The sequence below is a fragment of the Sinocyclocheilus grahami genome, unplaced genomic scaffold (assembly GCF_001515645.1).
Source record: "Sinocyclocheilus grahami isolate Dianchi unplaced genomic scaffold, SAMN03320097.WGS_v1.1 scaffold54.1, whole genome shotgun sequence".
NCBI lineage: Eukaryota > Metazoa > Chordata > Actinopteri > Cypriniformes > Cyprinidae > Sinocyclocheilus > Sinocyclocheilus grahami.
The window spans coordinates 4,966,630-4,988,679 of NW_015505233.1; the positions used below are offsets into that span (position 1 = coordinate 4,966,630).

The 22,050-nt window shown below is 36.5% G+C and overlaps 1 protein-coding gene across 1 annotated transcript in view; it reads left to right on the forward strand.

Annotated features, from left to right (window-relative positions):
• ttc27 (tetratricopeptide repeat domain 27) overlaps positions 1-22,050 on the forward strand; it is a 100,346-nt gene that overhangs the window by 20,853 nt on the left and 57,443 nt on the right. Inside the window, exons 6-9 of the mRNA XM_016269793.1 lie at positions 4,840-5,004; positions 5,185-5,324; positions 6,869-6,981; positions 10,888-10,954. Of these exons, the coding sequence (XP_016125279.1) occupies positions 4,840-5,004; positions 5,185-5,324; positions 6,869-6,981; positions 10,888-10,954 (485 nt within the window). The remainder of the gene's footprint in view (positions 1-4,839; positions 5,005-5,184; positions 5,325-6,868; positions 6,982-10,887; positions 10,955-22,050) is intronic.

Consider the following 22,050-nt stretch of genomic DNA (forward strand, 5'->3'; position numbering starts at 1 on the left):
AAAAAAAAACACTGCCTTGTGTGGAACCAATCAGCCAAATGTATTTTGTGTTTTGAAAGAGCATCTCTCTAAACTTGAATGCCTGCAGAGTTGTAAAATTAGCATTGACTAACTGCTAGTTGTTCATGGATTACCAACACTGTGAAGCAGAGTGTATCGACAAGCAGGAACAAACAATATCTAATATTCACTTCACAAATAACAGCAGTCTCACAAATGAAATGAATTCCTGCTCGAATTTGACCTGTAACGTGTGCCTTGCTTGGCTTTGTGCAATCCAATTGAAGTAAACCATTTAATCCAAGTCTTGTCAAGAGATTTGATCACTTTATATGATAAACAGATTTAATCTAGGATTTAATCTTTAGTCTTTTATTTACATCTAAACAATGGTGCACACACATACTTGGAGCACATCACATAAAATAAACACGAAATGTCAAACGTGCATGTGTTAAGCATGAGAGGCAATGAGGTTTGTTGACACACAAGCTTCTGTGTTTACCATATGTGAAGAATTCTATTTACGTTATGCCTAAATTAAATCTTTGCGTTATATAAAGTGATTGAATTTCTTCACAAGACTTGGATTAAAAGTGGATTCATTTATTCATTATTCAATTTCATGATCGTTTTGGATCTTGGTTAGCTGGACTTCCGAAAGAGAGGCAGAAACTGCTCAGGTTTCATAAAAAATACCTGAATTTTTGTGTTTTGAAGATTAACCAAAGTTGATTTGTTCTGGAACAAATTGATGTTGAGTAAATGACAGAATGTTTGTTTTTGTGTGAACTATCCCTTAAATTTCCGACAAGGTCTGCTTGGTTAACTTCAAATTCATATTTGTGGCATGTTTTAGAAAAAAAAGTTGTACTAGACAAAAGGTCTAATAAAATAGTAGTTCTGTAACTGTTTTGTTGAATAGGAAACCCACCTTTACATGCCAGTTTTGCCTTTCATGCATTCTCACACACACACACACACACACTCACTCACATATCCATACCTACACGCGCGCACACACACAATCTTTTGGCCTTCAGGCATCAATTTGCTGCAGGAATGGCTACATCTAAACAATCAACACACCTGCTTCTCAAATCCTCTGGACTGTTAAATTCATTACCCAAACAGCTATACAGGTTTGCTTTGTCCTTAATCTAACTGGCTGAGCTGTGTGGAAGGGAGTGTCTGAAATAGCTGCTTTGCAATTGCTTTCCAAGTCTGTCCAGCATGGCTGGCTTGTATGCTGGGCCAGTGGCAGCAGAGCCCTGGGACGTCTTGCTACCAGGATGTAAAATTGAAATAGTTGTGCTTGAATGCATGTAGATGTTGCCACATGTGAAATAAACAAAGCGATATGTGTTCATAACCCCCTTTTCAGCATTATTGCAGCTTTGTAGTTGTACTAGTCGTGGGATGTTGTTCTCTCTTTTGCAATGCATAACTCTTATGCAACTTTATATCTTGCAATTGCAAGTTTATTCGCCATATTTGCTATCTAATTGTATTAGTACGTCTCCCACTGAGGGCCTCACAGAAACATAATCCATCCTTGCTGACCAGATGTCATTATGGAGCTCCTAATGGCAGGAATTGAGACTCCAACAAACAGAATCTGTTACTGAAAGATCTGTTGCGGCTGAAAGCCCAAATACATTTGAACTGAAACATGGTTTTATATTCCAGCTAGAAAGTCTTATGATCCGAGTTGCAGACATGAGGGAATCAATGTAACCTCACATGCTGATATCTGAAGACCTTTTTAATTTAAGCTCCCAAAGCTGGTGCATCGTCTGAATTTTCTTCCAGAATTGTTCAGAGTGCATCTCCACATGCTTTAACCACTGTGAATTAGAAAAGCTGATGTTCTACACCGTTCAGTCTGAATAAAAGTACACTGTGTGATATGTTTACCCTAGCAGTCATTACTTGTGCACCCACAGGACACTGAGTACTTTTGGATTTCAAAAAGTGAAAATGATCAGAAACACAAAGGATTTCTCAGAACAGTGAGGTCGTATTTCACTTCAAGAGCTGTTCTTGGGCATAACCACAAGATGAGATTTCAATAGGGTTTGTTTCGAGCAAATTTGTCTGAGCATTTTTTTTTTCTTGTTTATCACTGACTTTGAAGTCAATGGAGCATTTTATGAGTTGGTAAATAATAAAGGTGAATTATTTTTTAATCAGCGTTTACATTCAGTGAGTTACATGGGTGAGTGGATATTGGTCCATGTCTTTCGTCATTGTGGTTAGTAAATGTCAAGCCTGTACTGGAATTTCACTGGTCCACTGAAGATGCTAACGCAGGTTTGTAGGTGACCGCTTTCACGAGGGCATCTGTAGGAAACTGATTTGGTGGTGTTTTTAATATTCAGAGTAGCAAAGGGTTAGCAGTATTCAGTAGGGCTGTCAATCAATTAAAAATTGAGCTGCATGATGTGTTGATTTGAATGAATTTAGCCATGGCTACTTTGCTATAGAGTCTACGTATTGGTTAAATGTGTTTGTTAAATGACTTAAAATGCGTCCATGTTACATGTACTTACTATTATAATAACAATTAATTATGCATAATTATATGCAACTAACCCATACCCTAATCCTAACCATATAGTAAATATACATGTAGTTAATTAATATTACTCAGTACGTAAATGTATAATTACACTGTAACAAGGACACCTTAAAATAAAGTGTAAACTGACTTAATTATTTAAAAAAAAAAGTCCAAGTTATCTGGAGCTTCAATCGGAGAACAAGAGCTGTCAGTTTAATACTTTTTTTTTAAATATATAATTTAAAAAGAAAATATTGAAACGTATATGTAATTAATTGTATTTGTTTAAGTACAATTAATTACACTGTTATTATTATTAATACTGTAATTGTACTTAACCTAAGTGCAAATTATTGCAGGATTATTATTTTAAATAATATTATTAATTGTAAATTTTCTTGTTGCTGTTATTATTATTATTCATTCTAATACTAACACTACTAGTACTGCTACTAATATTAAATAAAATATGTGCTCCGTTGTATTCATTAAACATTGCTGAAAAATTCTAGTATTCGGAGTTAAGCCCTACTAGAAATAAAATATGATCACTTATCATGTCTGTACCCAATTAGTCATTGCGTTCCCTTTCTCGAATAAATACCTCAAATACTGTTGCATTTTTTTTTCTTCTCCCTCTTAGCCTCCAGGCAGAGATATTTATGCTTTAATAACATGCTTTGATGACATTTGAAGATGCGACATTGAAAGCTGGCTGCACGAACTCGAGGCTCTTTGTGATTATTTTTATGGCTGATTTCTTTTGTTAACATGAGGTAATCACTGTTTGTGTCACATCTCTTTGTGAAGGGTAAGAAATGAGTGCTTCTCTTTGTTCTGCTCTCACAGATACATGTGCGTGACTGGCCCATCAATGATCTGGAGCGGTTACATGTATATGCGAGGAAAGGTGCTGCTTTCCCTTGCTAAGTGAGCTTTAATCTGCAATGAGGGGACTTTAAAACACTCAGATCCTCACGCAGATCACGCTGAAGGTCACAGTGAGCGCACCAGCTCAGCTTTATGAAGGACCTTTAGCGTTCACATTTTCATGCTATAATAGACCTATTGGTGAAAGTGGATGTACAGATGTGGACTGAGAGAAAAAAATTGAAATGACCCTTTCTTTATTCAGTTGGGTTTCCTTCCTTCCCCTTTCAGTTTTTCACACTGCCTCCCGTCTCTTTTTGTCCTTCCTTCCTTCCTGCTTTTTCTTCATCTTTCTTTCCATTTCTTCTACCTTTGTTAATTTTCCTTCCTTCCTTTCTTTTTTTATTCCTTTCTTTTTTATTTCTTCCTCCTTTGTCCTTCCTTCCATTTTTGTTCTTTCTTCCTTCCATCCTTATTCTTTCCACTCTTCTCCTTTTTCTTTTTTCTCCTTCCTTCCTCTATCCTACCTTTCTTCCTCCTTTTATTCTTTCTTCCATTTCTTTTATCCTTCCTTCCTTTTTTTATTCCTCCCTTACTTTGCTTTTCTTTCTTCCTCCTTTGTCCTTCCTTACTCTTCTTCATTTGTTAATTCTTTCTTCCTAAACTTATTTTTTCTACTCTTCTCCTCCTTCCTTTTTTCTTACTTTCTCCTTCCTGTTTTCTTCCTTCCTCTATCCTACCTTTCTCCCTCATTTGTTCTTCCTCCTTTCATTCTTTTTCTTTAATTTTCTTTCATCCTCCCGTCCTTGCTTTGCATTTCTTTCATCCTCCTTTGTCCTTCCTTTCCTCCTTCCTTTTCTTCATTTCATTCTCTCTCTTTCCATCCTTATTCTTTCTACTCTTCTCCTCCTTCCCTTCTTGCTTTCTCTTTCCTGTTTCTCCCTCATTTGTTCTTCCTTCATCCTCCTCAATATTTTCTACCTTCGCTCTTCATTCTTTCTTTCATCCTTCCGCCTTGTTCTTCCTTTCTACTACTTTATTCCTTCCTCTTTTCTCCATTCTTTCCTTATTCTTCTTCCGTTTATCTTTCATCCTTCCTTCCTTTCCTTTTTCTTGTTTTCATCATTCATTCTTTATTACTTCCCCTGAAGCACTGTTTGGGGTCCCTGTGGGTATCCAGCAATATCCTAACCATATATACTATAGGTTTGTTTCCTTGCAGTGCAACCTCATACTGTATCTATGATAATCATAATGATTTTACGTCTATAAATGTGCAATGCATTATACAACCATTTAGCATTTTCCTCTGGAGATATATGGCAAATAAATGCTGAATATATAGAAGAATGTGTAAAGATATAGATGGTGCCTCTCATGAACTAGTCCTTCCTCTCTTTCTGTAGTGTATAAATGTGAGGAGCTCTTCACCAACAACACACACCGGAACCTGGCCATTCAGTTCCACTTGGAGTGCAGTTATGCCTGCCTGACCTACTACGAGTATCGCAGGGCCAAAGAACACATGCAAACAGCCCGCGATCTGTCAGGAATCGATGTTAACATGATAGGTAAGAAATATAATGTAATGTCAAGAAAAATGATTGTTCTGTGCAGGTGACTGAAGGAGGGATCAACTGCAATGTGTGACTGAAGTAACTGGAAGATGAAATGAATGAATGAAAGAAAATATGGATGACCCAGTATTGATGGAATGCATGAATGATTAAATAATTGTTTGCCTCTCTCAGGTGCTTTAGGAAAGCGAACTCGTTTTCAGGAGAACTTTCTGGCTCAGCTCATCTTAGATGTGAAACGGAAGGACAGTTCACCTGTTCCCAATTCTGAGAGTCCCTCCCTCTCACCAACACCTAAAGAACTCTTACCAAAGGTACATAAAGAGTCTAAAATGATCTTAATGTAATTACAATGGCAGGTGAATTAAGATAAATTAGACTATTTTATTTGTAGTGTTGTTTTTTTCAGTAGTTAATAGTTTCTTTGTATTTTGTTTAATTGTATTTGTTCCGTTGCAATAAAATGATTTAGCTGTTGTCACTAGAGCGTCATATGCAGGATGAGTATAATTCTTTTCTTTATTTTACTTTTCATATGTCATTTGAATCACTTGCATCACTTATGTGAGAGAGGGTTATTTTTACATTTCTACAATTTTTACTCTCATTTGGCACTTGAGAATGATTCAGACTTGAATACCCGTCTCAGTCCCCGTGGGGGCAAGAACGGTGCAGTACTTATCCCATCCATCAGGGGGCGACATTTATTCTTGTGCTGACAGCAGACGTGACATTGAGCTGCAGTGAAGGTCGTGAAAAATAAATTTTATTCAGATTTCCATCTGTCCCATTCTTTCTCGTCTTCCTCACGCTGCCTCTCTCCTCTCACCTACCCTGAGGCAATGCTTTACTTTTATTGCACATTTTTGGATGGCGGTTGAGTTTTATCTGGTGTTTGGCTGATCTGTGCAGTGGCATTGCTCTGTCTGGTGTTATCTGCTTTGGCTGCAAATATGACAAATTGGGGACAGACAAAGATTTTACGGAAAATTCCCAAACCTTATCTCCGTTTCCCCTTAGCTGGCATCGTTTTATGTGTTGTGGCCCTAAAAATTGCATTAAATCATTTTTTCCAGGATGACTTGAGTTTTTGGATTAAGCGCGATAAGATCAGTATTGCTTACAAACTCTGAGCTGATAGCACTCCAGTGGGTCTTGGTTGTCGTTTGTCTGCATGTGAAGGCTTTTCAGGTAGAGTGTCCGTGTGAGAGCTGTCAGACTTAATTTCATGGGAATTGAATTTGAACATCAACAAATTAGATTTTAAATAGGCTAAAGCAGAGGAACATGTTCATTTGCATATGCCCCGACCTAGCTAGTAAGTATCAGTGCTGATTATATTGATTTCTTGATGCATGAGCTAGCATTATTTTCTTATTTCAGGTAATATTTCATGAAATAACCCTTCTAAAGGGATTAAAGAGCTAAATTCTTGTTTTGGGACACTTTAATAATGTAAAGTTCGACAACAGGATGGGCAAAGTTATGAATGCTGTTCCTAATACAATAATAAATGTCATGTTGCCATAACTGAAAAAAATGGTGTTTGAATTGTTTACTCTGTCTCTTCTTTCTCTCATCTAAACTGTGATCTGTGTTTGTCATACACTTTTTTTTTTTTTTTTTTTTTTTTTTTTTTTTTTTTTTTTTTTTGTTTTTTTTGGTTTTTTTTTTGGTTTGATGCTGCCGACATCATCTCAGAGTACAAAAAAATATTTGTGGTGAAATTTGAAAAACTTTGTTTTTGGTTTTTTTATCACTTTTTTTTTTTTTTTTTTTTTTTTTTTTTTTTTTTTTTTTTTAAGGTCTTTTTGGGATCTGCTCTGGTTCTCATGCCTGTGTGTGTGTGTGTTTATAGGATCATCAGTTGAGTGATGATACAGTCCTGAACCAGATTAACCTGGCAGAACCATCTGAACATGAACTTCCGGACCTCAGCGCTGAGGAACAGACCCTTATACTGGCCACATGGTGAGTGTCTCAGTCGATATGGATATGTTCTGTTTCAATGGTGGCTGCAGTAACAGGATGGGCACCAGTACCTAAGTACTCTGACATGACAACCGTTGACCGATCATGAAAAGCAGTAATTGTGACTGTTTTGTTGACTTCCGAACATTTCATACAGATCAAAAAGCAGTAATGATGACTATACACAGATACACAAAAGTGGCCTCTTTTCTATTTTCTATTTGTGATTGCTTGCCACTGCATTTTTGGCAGTATGTTACAGCCCAGTTCACCAGACAGCAATTTGTATCAATATTGTTCATGGTGACTTTTGCTCTGATGTGTCATCATCAGCGCTCAATGCTAAGACATTTTTCTTTTCAAATGATGGTAGACTGTGTGTATCACAATGATAAAAGGAAGGAGTTTTTAAATTAAAACTACTATTTTATAAAAAAAATTTCATATATAATACATTTATTTATAATATTTAATTTATTTTAAATAAGTTGAATTTTGAAGTATAATGTAATGTTTAATATTAAGGTTTTGGTATTTGAGTAAAGTTCTTTTTTTATTTATGCATTATTTTACTTTAAGTCTCATCTTAAAATGTAATGCTAATGTTGTGCATCAATGCAAAAGCTGAGATCTGATGCAATGTCCATCCGATAGATGTGCGCACAGACCAACGGTTTAAAAAACAGATCAAAATGGTGCAAAAATTTCCAACCCCCAATTACTCAAGTAGACATTACTAAACTAAACTAATAACTGCAAAATTGTAACTGTGTGCTGAACATTTTAGATATTTAAATCACCATTCCTCTTTTATTAAAACAGTATTTTATGTTTATTTGAATTGAATCCACATATGAATTTGAGTAGCAAGGATGTTGCTGTGAAGGTAAAAGCTTCACTTTTATAAAAGTTTTAAATCTTGCAGAGGAATTGCATAGACTGCCACTGTCAACAGTTAAATGAAACGCATCCCTTTTTGTGTGTATATGTCTCTTGGTTTGTGACACTTTATTATAGACTGTTTAAGAGTCTATCTTGTGCATGTGAGATTGAACATACTTCTGAAAATCAGGTTGTCAAAGCCCAAGCCAAACCGTTTTACGAGTATGACTTCAACAGGTCCTCTGGCTGAAATGTGCTTAAAAATTGATAGACACAAAAATCCAAGGAAAAATTGTCTCCTCTTTGTCTCCTCATCCTTGAGATTAGTTTTAGTAGCTGTAGTATTTTAGTTCCAAACTTTTAAAGGTCACATATTGTACACATTTCTGGAGTTTTATTTGAGGTTTTGATGTCCTTAAGAATATATATTTGCGGTATAAGTACCAAAAACCATCTCAATATATTTTTACAGCTCCTCTCTCAGGAGCTCTGCTGAGAACAGGTCGATTTTGGCCTGTCTAATTCATATTCATGAGCCTCTCTTCTGATTGGCCTGTTGTGGTCCGAGTGACGCACAGCCAGGCCAACCACAGGTAACTAGGGTCAGCCGACGTCACAGTGCTAGCTGGAGGCAGCAAAACAAAGGGGAAACTGGAGGCGGCCCATTCAAACCAGCGTGGATTCGGCTACATAAGGAGCTTAAAATATCATCTTGTTGTGATGTTGGGTGCCAGAATCGACGTAATACAGCCTCAAATTAGAAATTTGATCACATTTCTGCTGCTACTGCCAGACAAAAAACCGACGACAGCTGTGGTTAAACGCGATAAAACGAGTAGACTGGACAGAAACGATCGTCAAAAATGCTCACATTTGCAGCGCACACTTCTTATCAGAAAAGGTTCAATAAAGTATTGTCTTTTGTTGTTATGGGCACGTCTACAGATTTCTTGCCATATGTCTGAAACTAAATTGTATTGCAAATTTGAAAACGATATTAAAATAAAACGAATTTAAAAATGCAAAACTATAATAACCTTGGTCTTCAGCAACATTTCCAGGTTTTGTTGTTGTTATATATATTTTTTTAAAGAATTCTCTTCTGCTCACCAAGGCTGCATTTATTTGATCCAAAGTACAGCAAAAACAGTAAACTGTTGAAATATTTTTACTATTTAAAATTGCTTAAATTTTAATAGTTTAAAATGTAATTTGTTCCTGTGATCATACATAGCTACATTTTCAGCATCATTACTCCAGTCTTCAGTGTCACATGATCTTCAGAAATCAGTATAATATGCTGATTTGCTGATTATCAATATTTTACATTGTTGTGATTAATTGTGGCTGGAACAATAATGTAGCTGTAAAAATAGTTTCCTGCTGAAATTGAAATGTGTATATACATCTTCATCATGACTTGATGGACACGGTGAGTTTGTCTTTACTATACATGTTAGATGTGATCCACCTCCATAGTAACAATCCTGTCAGATCGTCCATCCTTTGAGTGAGAGTGTAACGTTATCGGCTGATCTGGTTTCATGGTTAAAGTTAATGTTTCCGTGTTGCCGTTGCTCAGCAGTGGCATGGACGCGATGTTGTCTGGGGGTTTGGCAAAAGGAGAGTGGGACGGTGGGCGGTGCTTGGGGTGGTGACTGAAGGCAGTGACTGTGTAGTTCTGGTGTCAACTTTTTACGGAAGTCACAATGGTTCGTGAAAAATCACAGCTACTTTATGCAGGCTGTGTGCATTTTACTGTGGACTGACTGTTTTGAAACTTATATGGTAGTTAAATATTCCCTAGACCTCAGTTATCGTGAAAAAAGCCAGGAAATTTAAATTTTGACAATATGGGACCTTTAAAACCGCAGCTCGACATTAATCATGTTGGGGATGTGTAAATCATTGTTATTGCTGAGAGTCTTTTTATCTTAGTAACTTTAAAGTGCTGCGTCAGGCCTTCATCTTGCAGAATGTTTTTTGTGCACCCTGATAGCGGTCTTCTCCATCCTGAATAAAAAAAGTGGATGGTCATCCACCCCCATCTCAGTCCCGGGAGGAGGTGCGGGGTTCTCCTACACTGCTTTCTAATTAGCTTTGTACCATCCTGTGCGTCCTGTTTGTTGTAGAAAGGTCGTCATCCTGCCCGACTGGCTACTAGGAGACAAATTGCAGGCATTGAATAATTAGCAGGGCGTAATTATGCAGGCCAGGGACCTTAATTGGGCTGTGTGATGGTTGAAGGTGAATTATGGGCCGTCATTGGTGCAGTCGAGCAAAACTGCACGTACGGTTTAACGGCATTTTGTTGGAATGCGAACAGCCCACCATACATTTATTATCCTCGGCTAACGTAAAGAACTCTGACTCAAATGAGAAATTCAGACAGTTACAACTTGAGGAAAGTAGCTGAAGTTACCTAGAATATTGAGTTATGGGTATAATAATGGGATTAAATAATTGAACTGCTGAGTGAGGGTTGAGATGTGCGAGTTCATATTTTATCCTTTTGACTGTCTGACAACTTTGTTTTAATGCCTCTACTGCAATAGATCGGATGAATTTCATGAAATGCGGGGGTCGTATTTCAACCCAAATGCAAAAAAAAAAAAAAAAAAAAAAAAAAAACGCATAGAGAAAAGGAGGCCTATGTTTAAGATCTATCTTTCTATATTGGTACATAGTTTAACTTCATTTTCATTCATTTCTTTTAATAAATGAAGCACAAATCACTGAGAGAATCTTCCAAGTAATAACAAGACTTTTATGCATTACACTAATGTGTCATTATGCAAATAAATCATAATGGAAGGATTATTTTGTCGTTTTTATTTATGAAATATATCTCAATTCTCAAATGTTTAAAAAGCTATAAGAATAATGGACGAGGCGCAAGATCTTGCATGCACTGGGATTTTTTTTTTAATGATCATTTTTTGCTTCCTTGACTTGTGAAAAAAGAAACGTATGCTTTATTTATGTGCTGATATTTTTGATTGATCATGGTTTGTTGTTTTGCAGCATAGACTTTCAGAAGAATAATGCAGTTCACAAGCTAAATGATGAGGAGCTCCTGGCCTTCACGACGGTAAGACGCATGTTTTTCTGTCTTTCTCTCCCTGGCACACTGCAGTTGACATCTCTTATCAGTGCATGCAGTTGTATTTTCAGTCTGACAGATGGGGTGCATGTAAACGGGACTCATTTGGTGACAGTTTTGCGCCTAGAATGTGTCTGTTTACACTAACAAACACAAACCAATGAAATGGTCTGTTGCTTCTGTTGCTCTGCTAGGAACGTATAGAATTAATGAGGTGTCATGACCTTGCCATTTAAGCTGCACTGGTCAAATCTAGCACATAGGTTTACATACCCCTGGTGAATCTCGTTTCATAAGTTTACATCAAGTCATTTAAAAAGATTTTTAAATAATAAAACCATAAGTTACAAATAGTTAACAAATTGACATATTTAACAGATATTTACATGTATTACACAACAATTATAAATAAATTTACATTGATATTATCCGGTTTAAAAGTAATTTATGTAGAATTTGGGGTATTGCAAAACAAATGCAAATAAATGATCCATAATGTGCATAAAAACTATATATAGTGGATACAAACATGCATAAACTTTCTTGAAAGTCATGATTTTGTTCTCTTAAACATGGGATGTAAATGCTGCATTTATTTACAATTCCAGTATTCATCTGTTCATTCATTCAATAATTCAATATATTAAATTTGCGACTTGGGTGGAAGCAACTAATTGACTGTTTGTAGTCTTTAGCAGTAATTTTGCACGAGTCTCTGGTTTGCTTCAAGTCCTGTCAATTCTTTAATTTCCCAACATGCTCTGCACATTTTAAATAGTCCCCAAACTTTTGAAAAGTTTGAACAATCTGGAAAATTGAGGGGCCCGTACATAATAAAGCTGTGAGAGTCCTTGATTTGTGAGGAGGCAACACACAATATTAAGAACCAAGAGCCAAAATTTAACCTAAGACCCAAATTGAAGTTATTGTATTGTAGAATATATATGCAAAAACCATATGTTTTTTTTCTAGGCAAAAACGGAAACATTAAAAATGCCAAACGCATTCTGCAGGGATATATAAACGTATGAGCTCAGTTGTATAAGTCTTTTTGACATCTGCATGCTGTTGAAGATTTGACTTCCAGACTTTGTAATGTCAGAAAGTATGAGATTTGTTATTTTGACACGTCTTTATATTTTTACATGTAGCAGTTTTTGACTGCTTGGGTGAGAATGATAGACAGATTGAAAACTGCCCATTTCCTTTTAGCTCATTCACTCAAAACTCACATTACAGAAGAGTGAAAAACCATCGGAAACCTAAACGTCTGGTCCGTTATGAGGAGAGCAAAACTCACTTACTGAAACTGAGCTAATGAAGACACTTCTCTGTCAGCAGGCCATAGTGTCTTCCTCGATAATCTTTAAGCCACTTCCTGTTAATTTAATTAGTTCAATGTTTCAGCCACAGACCGACAATTTGGAAAAGTTACCCTGAGGGTCACTTCTTTTAATCTGTAGCGAGTGTCCCACCATTAATGTGTGGAAACAACGATGTGGTTATTCTTATTAGCAAACACCCTCAACTAAAGCACTGCATATGTTCTGCTTAATCGATGTGTACCGCAAATGAAACCCTGCGGCGGAGACGCGCCTGTAAGAACAGTCAACGCGACACTGTCTAAATCTGCTGTGAGCATCATTTTTAACCAGCAGCAAATTAGCATACAAAGAGTTTCTAAATCAGCAACCTGTGCCCACCAACAGCCTCAATTATTTCTAGTCTGTTATTGCTGAGGACAGTCGTGTGTGATTTTTATATCAGTTTACAAATGTCTCTGACAGCAAAATCAACCACTTCACAATCACATTTGTGCCTCTCGCTCTATTGTGGAGGTGCCATGTTAAAGCGCTTGTGTTCTAAACGCATCGTCTTATTTATGTAGCTAAAAAATGGGGTGTCAATGCTTTATATGTGAAAATGTACATTTTTCAAGTAAAATATGAGCATGAATAAGAAACCACTATTCACTAATGCATTTTTCCATTCCCAAGTCTTATTTTACTGAACATTTTTGCATTTTCCTTAACTGGCCCGGAAAATAGTTAATGTTCAGACTTGCAGTGAAATTATTTCAACTACTTAAATTCCAATGGTAATAGCATTTCCTGCATATGAATGCTTATATAAAAACTAGTTTTATGTAAATGCTATATTTTTTATATAAATAGATTTTTATGCATTTTAGGTTTTGTACATTTTAGCATTTATGTAAATATTACTATTAATATTAAAACAATTGACTGTAAATGTTTATATAAATGCTATAAAACAAGAGAACATTATTCATAATTATTATAATTAAATGTATTTAATCACAATTTGTTGTTGTTATTATTATATTTAATGTGTGTAGTCATTTAATTACCATGATAGGTTATCTGCAAACCATTGTATTCTACTTGTTTGTTTTTTTTGTTTTTTACTAATTTTATAAATTTTTTTCTTGGTACTTTACGTGCTGTATTTACTCAAACAAACAAACACACACACACCTCGTATCTTGTAATGTGGACCTCAGATGATGCCAACCCTGAAACAACATACAGAACTACCACATTTTGCTATAAGTTTGATTGCATCATATAATAATTGCTGTTAATAGTGTTCATTGTCTGTTTGATTACAACTTGAACTGATTTTTTTCGTACATTTCTGCCATATGTACATAAACTGACAGTCACCACTGGTAAGCTACTACTAAATTTTGTAGAAACTTAATTTTCTGTAAAGTTACTTTGCAAGGATTTGTATTGTAAAAAGTGCTATACAAATAAACTTGAATTGAATGTCAGTCTTGTTGAATCTGAATTCTCCTGTTCCTTCAGCTGCTTGTGTAACTGTGGCTGATGCTGTTTAACAGTTCTTTAGCTCATTTTCAGGGGTGATGTTTCAGCTTGTCCTCCTCCGTTGTTTTCTTCTTTTCTAATTTATACTTGGGTTACTGCCCTACCCTTCTTCACAGACTCCGAATCTATTTGCATTCATTAGAAGTTGCCTTTCTCTGGCTCTCGGAGGACCTCGGCTGCTCCGCCTCGCCTCGCTGTTCAAGGCTTGATATCTTTATTTGTACGAGCAATGAAGTGAGTCCTCTGCTCTCGTACGTTCGGCTGTGTGCACTTCTCTCTAAAACTCTCCCACGTCTTGGAATGAGGGGTCAGTTCTTTTCGAGTGTTTGTGTTATGGCCAATTGCAATTTTCCCTAAAGTATTAAGTGACTTTCCCAGACAACTTTCACCTTGAGAGGACATGTTCCGACGCTTTGACAAATACCTGCACCTGTTCTCATGGCTGTAGGGCTGAGATGTTGGTGGTCTCTCCTTGAAATTAATCCCTCCTAATCAACACCTTTTAAGATCACAGATTGTTGAGGAGCCCAATTAGGTGTGGTTCTGTGAAATATGGGTTTAAATCCGTGGAAGGTTTGACTGTCTGACAGCTTTTGGCAAACAATTCAAAGCCAACTCGAATGTGTCAACACCCACCCCAGAGATGTCACCACAAGTCAACAGATATGCCAATCTCAGGTTTGCTTAAGGTACGAGGCTCTGACGGACAGGGCGAAGCAGTGTGATGGATTGAGCAGCAAAAAGGGAAAGAGAAGGAAAAATGTGTCTCCAGAGTCTGACCCAGAGGTTTGCATCATATTCGGCAAAAGCTGTTAGAGTCCGGTCCCTCTGGAAAAATAATCTACACTTCGAGCAAAGATTTCAAACAGCAGTTTCCTGTGCCTGATGGAGGTCTGCTTTCTGCATGAACTCTAGAGTTCATATTTTAAGCAGGTTGGAAACAAAATTAATGGGGTAGAATAGGCCTATGAGTCAGTTTGGGATGAGGACATCCTCTGCCTCTGGACATAATTCAATAGAAATCACTGTAGTTGCTGTAGTTGATGAATTTGATTTGTGCTCAAACACTAGAAAGAGATGAAATGATGATTATTTGGGTGGTTTTTCAGTATGGTTGGGAAGATTGAATCATTTCAATGCTGTACGTAATACTTGCCGCCTCAGAAAGGCTAGCGTTGTTAATGAAAAACTATTATGAAGACAAAAACTAGCAGTAAAAAAAAAATCCTTATATAAACTATATAAATTCAAATATATATATATATATATCTCTATCTCAGTGGTGTGCGGTGGTGTTTTTTAAATGAGGCAGTTTAATGTATAAATATATATTTATATATAAATATTACATAAAGAGAACAAATATAATTCTATTTTGTATTTTATTAATATTTTTTATTTAATATTTTTAATACTAATTATTAATTAATACGTTTCATAGTGTTTTTTAATGCATTTTTATATTTATTCCAAAATAATAACTAAAGGCAGTAACAATTTGATTAATATTCTGGAAACGGTTTACAATAAGGATTCATTAGTTAACTACTTTAGTTAACATGAACTAAGAATAAACAATAGCCTAATTCTACAGCATTTATTAATCTTAGTTAATATTAATTTCAACATTTACTAATGCATTATTAAAATCAAAAGTTGTGTTTGTTAACATTAGTTTGTATTAGTGAACTAACATGAACTAACAATGAACAACTGTATTTGTATTAACTAATGTAAACAAAGATTAATAAATATTGTAATGTTCATTGTTTGTTCATGTTAGTTAACTCATTATATGACCCCTTATTATAAAATGTTACCAATATTTTTTTATTTGTGAACTTGTTCTTTTTAATAGTCAACTTATTTCGGGTCATCGTCATAAAAGCTCTGTAAACACTGGCTGCGTCCGAAAGCTTTAAAATGCTGCCTTCGGAGGCAGCATTCCAAGGCAGGAAGGCATCAAGGCATGTCCGAATCCAAATTCTGCTTTACTTCCTGTCTCCGGAGGTACCTTCTTCTGATCGAATTTTGAAGCCAGCATAGGCCCTGTCCCAAATGGAACACTTCATGTGCACTTGCGGTCTTACGGACTTACAATGGCCGCCGTGTGCGCGTGTCCATTAAGTCCACGAGACCGTAGAGTGTCCCATTCGCCATTTTAGCATTCAGAAGGGTGCTTGTGAGTGCCCCCTTTATGCACCCTCGATCCGCACTTCTGCTGAGCCCGCACTGGGGTGAGCTCCGCAGCAGACTTCTACCCGACAGTCAAAGCGGCATTACGTCACGAAAGTGCGGACTCCGAGGAAGACCACGAGGGTTTAGGGTACCATTTGGGACACAGGGTCATAGATGTATCCTTCGCTGCCTTTGATATCCCACAATCCTGTTGTGTTCCATTCCGTGACGGTTGGGAAAAAAAATAAAGATGGCATCTGAAAGTTGCGTTTGGTGGTCAGTTTGTGTAAATGTATATTTCTGACTAACTTTTTGCACTTTTGATGTTATTTCTAGTGAGAAATCAGTATTATAGTAATTAAATATTCGTTTAGTTATCACCAAAACTCATCCATTTTGTTGTAGATCATTAAACCATTAAGCTGCCTCAGAAGCCTGTCCGAAATCAGTTTCACGAGGTGCCTCCGTGCAAAAACGCTGCCTGCAAAGTCATTGCCTGATAAGGCAGCAAGTCAGCTGCCTAGGCTTTCGGACACCGCTACTGTCACAGACACGAAGATATCGTTGCATCTTTAGTTTCATCACGCTGAATGCTCACTAAAAACTGACGCAGTCATCGCGTTTTCAGACCATTTCAAATTTTATTTTGATGTGACACAAAGTAGTGGTATCTAAGCGGGAGAGTTGTTTACTTTATAAGTAGTCAATAACTTCATCATTTTCATCGTGACTTTTAGACTTTTAATATCATATTTAGTCATATTTGCGCTGTTTTATTTTTGTAATATCGATTATTTTCTCATTTAACTTTGAGGAGACTGCCTCCCTTGCCTCCTCGGCAGAAACGCCCCTGATATATATATATATACACACACACAGTGGGGCAAATAAGTATTTGATACACTGCCGATTTTTCAAGTTGAGCCAGAATTCTTGCTGGTTGGTAGGTGATCAAATACTTATTTCATGCAATAAAATGGAAATTAATTATTTAAAAATCATACAATGTGATTTTCTGGATTTTTTACAGATCTCTGCATTCTTTGTAAGTGGGAAAACTTGAAAAATCGGCAGTGTATCAAATACTTATTTGCCCCACTGTATATATATTTAGAATTTATATAAATATTGATGATAAGCTATAACATTTGTAAATTTATGTGATTTCTAAAATACAAAAGGAAAGTCTAAGAGAAAATAATGTAATTTCCTTCGCAATTTTGGTCCGTCTCAGATGGTTTGGATTTATTTTCCAAATCCTGATTCCCCCCCCCCCCCCCTATAGTTGTATTCTATCAAAACAAATTGTCCATTTAGACAAGAAGCAGTCATCTAATTGACGTGTAAAACAAATCACAGTTCATTTGCATATTCACCCAATTGTGTGTCATCATAGGAAGATTAATCTATTTGGTGCGGTTACAGGGTATGAAGACTACAACTGATATTTAAACTGTAAGTGTCACTTTCATGGGAATGATAGATGGGTTTACAGACCTGATTGTGATTAGGTTTTGCTCATGAATGTTAATTAGATTATGGTTAAGTTAAAAGGTTAAAAGTACTGTGATTTTCAGAGCTATAATAACCTTGTTCATTAGTAGTCTGGTGTGTGCCAGGCTCTTTCTTTTCCGTATTCTGTGCTGTTAAACTCTCTCCTGAATGTCGTTTCTGGATGTTTCGTTTTACTGAGCTTCGTTTTAAAATGCATGAGCTATACAGTGTTTCCTATTTAACCTGCCTTATAGCACTCGAGCCATCCAAGAATAACTAGTGAGATGGAGCATAACGAGGGGTGGAGACTATCATTTATATGTCAGGATTATTTATTTTCTTCATCCTCAAAATGAAGTCTTTTCAGGGAAGGCAGGGAAGAGGACGTGTTCGTGGCTGAGTTAGCACTTCTGTAGGAACAGCAGGGAATACTTTCATAGCCAAGGCATTTAACGCTGCAAACACTCTTTCCTCTCATTTAATCATTTCTCGTGAAGGGTGGGAGGATGATAAAAATGTGCGCTGTCAGAAAAAATACATTGACGTACACCCTCAAAGGATGGGGATGTGCTCTTTTTGTGTTTGCGGTTATGAGTGTGTGTATGTCGGAGAGCTCATTGCCGTAACTCATTGCACAAATGTCCTGTCGCCCAGTGGATGACTTCTGGTGGTAAATTCCTCTGGTTTTAATGATCAAGAGTCATCGATTGACCTCAAATACTATTGCACGTACAGCCGATAATGATTGTACTGAATGAAACGTTCCTATCATTGTCACGCGAAGTGGTAAATCATTTAGGACTTATTTATCATTGCATATTTGCATTACCAGGATATGTTGGACCTCAATAGACATTTGCTGCATTCCCAGATGCATATTAAGCCCAGTGTAGGATTACACTGTTAATTGGCAAATCAGGTTTGAAAACCCTTGTTTAGTTGACAGTATGTCCAGGGAAACTAGCTCTTTTGATGATGAGGTTGTTGAGATACTATTACACGCAATAAAGCATTTGTTTGTGTTCAGTCCCTTTTTTAGCCATTTTTATAAAGGAGTTTGCTTCGTACTGCTGTCTTATTTCTCTTCTTGATCCTTCCTGTAAACCGCAGTTCTTGGCCATGGCAAGAGTAACATAATTTGCATTAAAATCCCCCTTGTAAGTGCCAAAGCCACTTCGGTTTCAAAGAGCTCCTCATCTGAGATGAATCATATGGGTTTTGAGGCTGTTCTGGTCTGATCTCTTTGGTTTGTGATGTCATGGATGGTAGCATCCGTTAAAATGGAGCCCAGCAGTTGGCAAAACCACCTGGGCGGTTTGTTCTTTCTCTCTGTCAGCGCTTTCTTGCTGTTTTGGCCACTGGGCCACATGCGGTCACCTCCAGGGTGTGGTGTTTGAGCTTGTGTCAGCAGTTTAGTTTCCGTTGGTCATTGAACCCCCATTAGGGATCTCAACCCCTCCTACACCAGGTCAGTGTAGAGATGGTGTTGTGTATGTGATGTGAGCTTGTGTTTGTTTGGTTGGATTGGGTCGTTTCCTCGCTGTTACCCATGAGGCTGATGCTTGTGTTGATCTCACCAGTGATCTCTGGCCAAGGGCAGTGCACTATTGGCTGCATTGTGTGCCTAAATCCAATGCAGCCGAGTGTGAACACATTGGCTCTTCCATGGTAGTGTGTCCTGTCAGATCTAAGGTGAACACCTGCCGTTTAACTCATAAATCTTTTGTTCACTGAGATGGGCGTCTTCGTTGGGAAATGCCAGGTCTGCGCATCTTGAGTATTTCTGTCAACGGTGGCTAATTTGAGCTTGGATATGGAATGGTCGTGTCGCCTGCTGTTCAGGATGTCATTTTTTTATACGTGTTTCTTAAACTTTGGGCACTTTTATGTCTCGGGTTTATATTTAGTAAAAGCAACAGGTTCAACTTTTTTTTTTTTTTTTTTTCAAAACGTTCATTCACGAAAACTGGACAGAAATGATCGCCAAAAATGCTCGCGTTTGCAGCGCACACTTCTTATCAGAAAAGGTTCAATAAAGTATTGTCTTTTGTTATGGGCACGTCTACAGATTTCTTGCCATATGTCTATGTTTCTTGCATCTCACGACTATGTCGTGTATGAAATGTCTGTGTGCATGTGTGTAAAACAACAAACTGACAATTTATATATAATCATTTGTAATTGTATATACATTGTTGTGATTAATTGTGGCTGGAACAATAATGTAGCTGTAAAAATAGTTGCCTGCTGAAATTGAAATGTATATACATCTTCATCATGACTTGATGGACACGGTGAGTTTGTCTTTACTATACACGTTAGATGTGATCCACCTCCATAGTAACAATCCTGTCAGATCGTCCATCCTTTGAGTGAGAGTGTAACGTTACAGGTCGGCCGATCTGGTTTCGTGGTTAAAGTTAACCTTTTCGATATGCTTCCGTTTTGTCGTTGCTCCGCAATAGCATGGACGCGATGTTGTCTGGGGGTTTGGCAAAAGGAGAGTGGGACTGTGGGCGGTGCTTGGGCTGGTGACTGAAGGCAGTGACTGAAGGCAGTGACTGTGTAGTTCTGACGTCAACTTTTTATGGAAGTCACAATGGTTCGTGAAAAATCACAGCTACTTTATGCAAGCTGTGTGCATTTTACTGTGGACTGACTGTTGTGAAACTTGTATGGTAGTTAAATAGCCCCTAGACCTCAGTTATCGTGAAAAAAGCCAGGAAATTTCAGTTTTGACAATATGGGACCTTTTAAACAAATCCTTAATGTTATCAGGTTTTCACAAAACTGTTTATCGACATTGATACTAAGAAATGTTTCTTGAGCACCAAATCGGCATACAAGAATGATTTCTGAAGGATCATTTGACACTGAAGACTGGAGTAATTTCTGCTTTTTTTATGTTGATTTTGTTAAAGTTTACAGGGTTAAAAGTAGTGTTGAGTGTAATTAGTTACAGTAAGTTAAATAAAGTTAAAGTTAAATACTTCCCTTGAAAAAGTAAAGTAAGGGATTACTCTTATTTTTTTCTGTAATTTAATTTAGTTACTTATGTAATTGAACTTAATATTGTGTATAGACTGTAGAACATTTATATACAATACAATAGTGGATTTGACAAAAATTAAGTCTGACCTTAAAATGCATGCTTTTTATGTACCCTTCTCACTTTAAATACTTTGAGTTAATAAGAATATTGGTAACACTTTAGTGTCCAATTCTCACTATTAACTAGTTGGTTATTAGCATGAATATTATTGGGATATTGGCTGTTTATTTTTGCTTATCCTGCAAGACCTTATTCTAAATCATTAATCCTACCCAATTCTTAAAATTAACAACTACTTTACTTAGTATTAATAAGCAGTAATTAGGAGTATATTGAGACAAAAGTCATAGTTAATAGTTAGTTAATAGTGAGAATTGGACTGTTTCATGTCTATCCTTGTATCATTAACTTGTCGAGGTAGATATAGGATTTAGAAAGTAATAAATAATTAAATACTTTTTGGAGAGTAATTTGTACAGTAATCTAATTACACTGTTGAAGATGTAATTAGTAACTATTAATTAATTGATTTTTTTAGAGTAACTTACCCAACACTGGTTAAAAGTGTCAGTAGTTGATAAAAACACCCTTCGACAGGTTTGAGTTGGAATCCAATTTTTCCTAGTTGCCTAATTCTTTTCTGTCAAAACGAGAGAGCATCTGGTTTTCACCCGCTGTGTTCAGAGAGCATGTTGATTTCAGCTTAGTGCTTTGTAAAACATGCAAACCACAGTTGAGATTTTATGTGGAACAGAGGCAGATTTAAAACATTCATGTGCAACTTTAAGTTCCAGCGGGCTGTATGTTTATATAACGCTCCAAAAGTAGTTAATGTGGTTTGAATGAGAAGATCCCTTACAGTCAGGGCAAGATTAGCTGAAGTAATATGAAAAACATTACCTAGATCTATGGGTGACTTTCCTCTACTGACCTTTCAGATTTAAGGTAGGGATGTACCAATAGCGCTTTTTCCAGTACTCGCCCGATACCGATACTTTTATTTTTGGTACTTGCCGATACAGAGTACCGATACCAATATTTTCATTGCATTTGTAAATTTTTTAAATATTGGGTACAGAAACCAAAAGAGTGTGTATAATGTTAGTTGGTTAACTTTATTCATCAAATAGATAGTCAAACCAAAATTTATTCAGACACCTTCAACATTTCTCACATTATCACCGTTTATTCGCTCTAGTTATAATATATCACAGTTTATTTTATTTTGCTATCCTCACTTTACATAAATTAACTATAGTGTCCTACACCCACTAGTAAAAAAATATAAAAAATTATATCTGGTCTCTGAATAATTTTTGGTTTGACTGTATATCCTTCTGTTATTTTCACACTTAATTATGCCCATTAAAATGTATTTTACAAGTGTTTGTTACTTTCACTGTTCATTTTTTTTTCTCTCTCTATGGTAGCTACATCTTTAATTTAATAGCATCTCTCTCTCTCTCTCTCTCTCTCTCTCTCTCCCCCTACCATTAAGAAACTTGTGC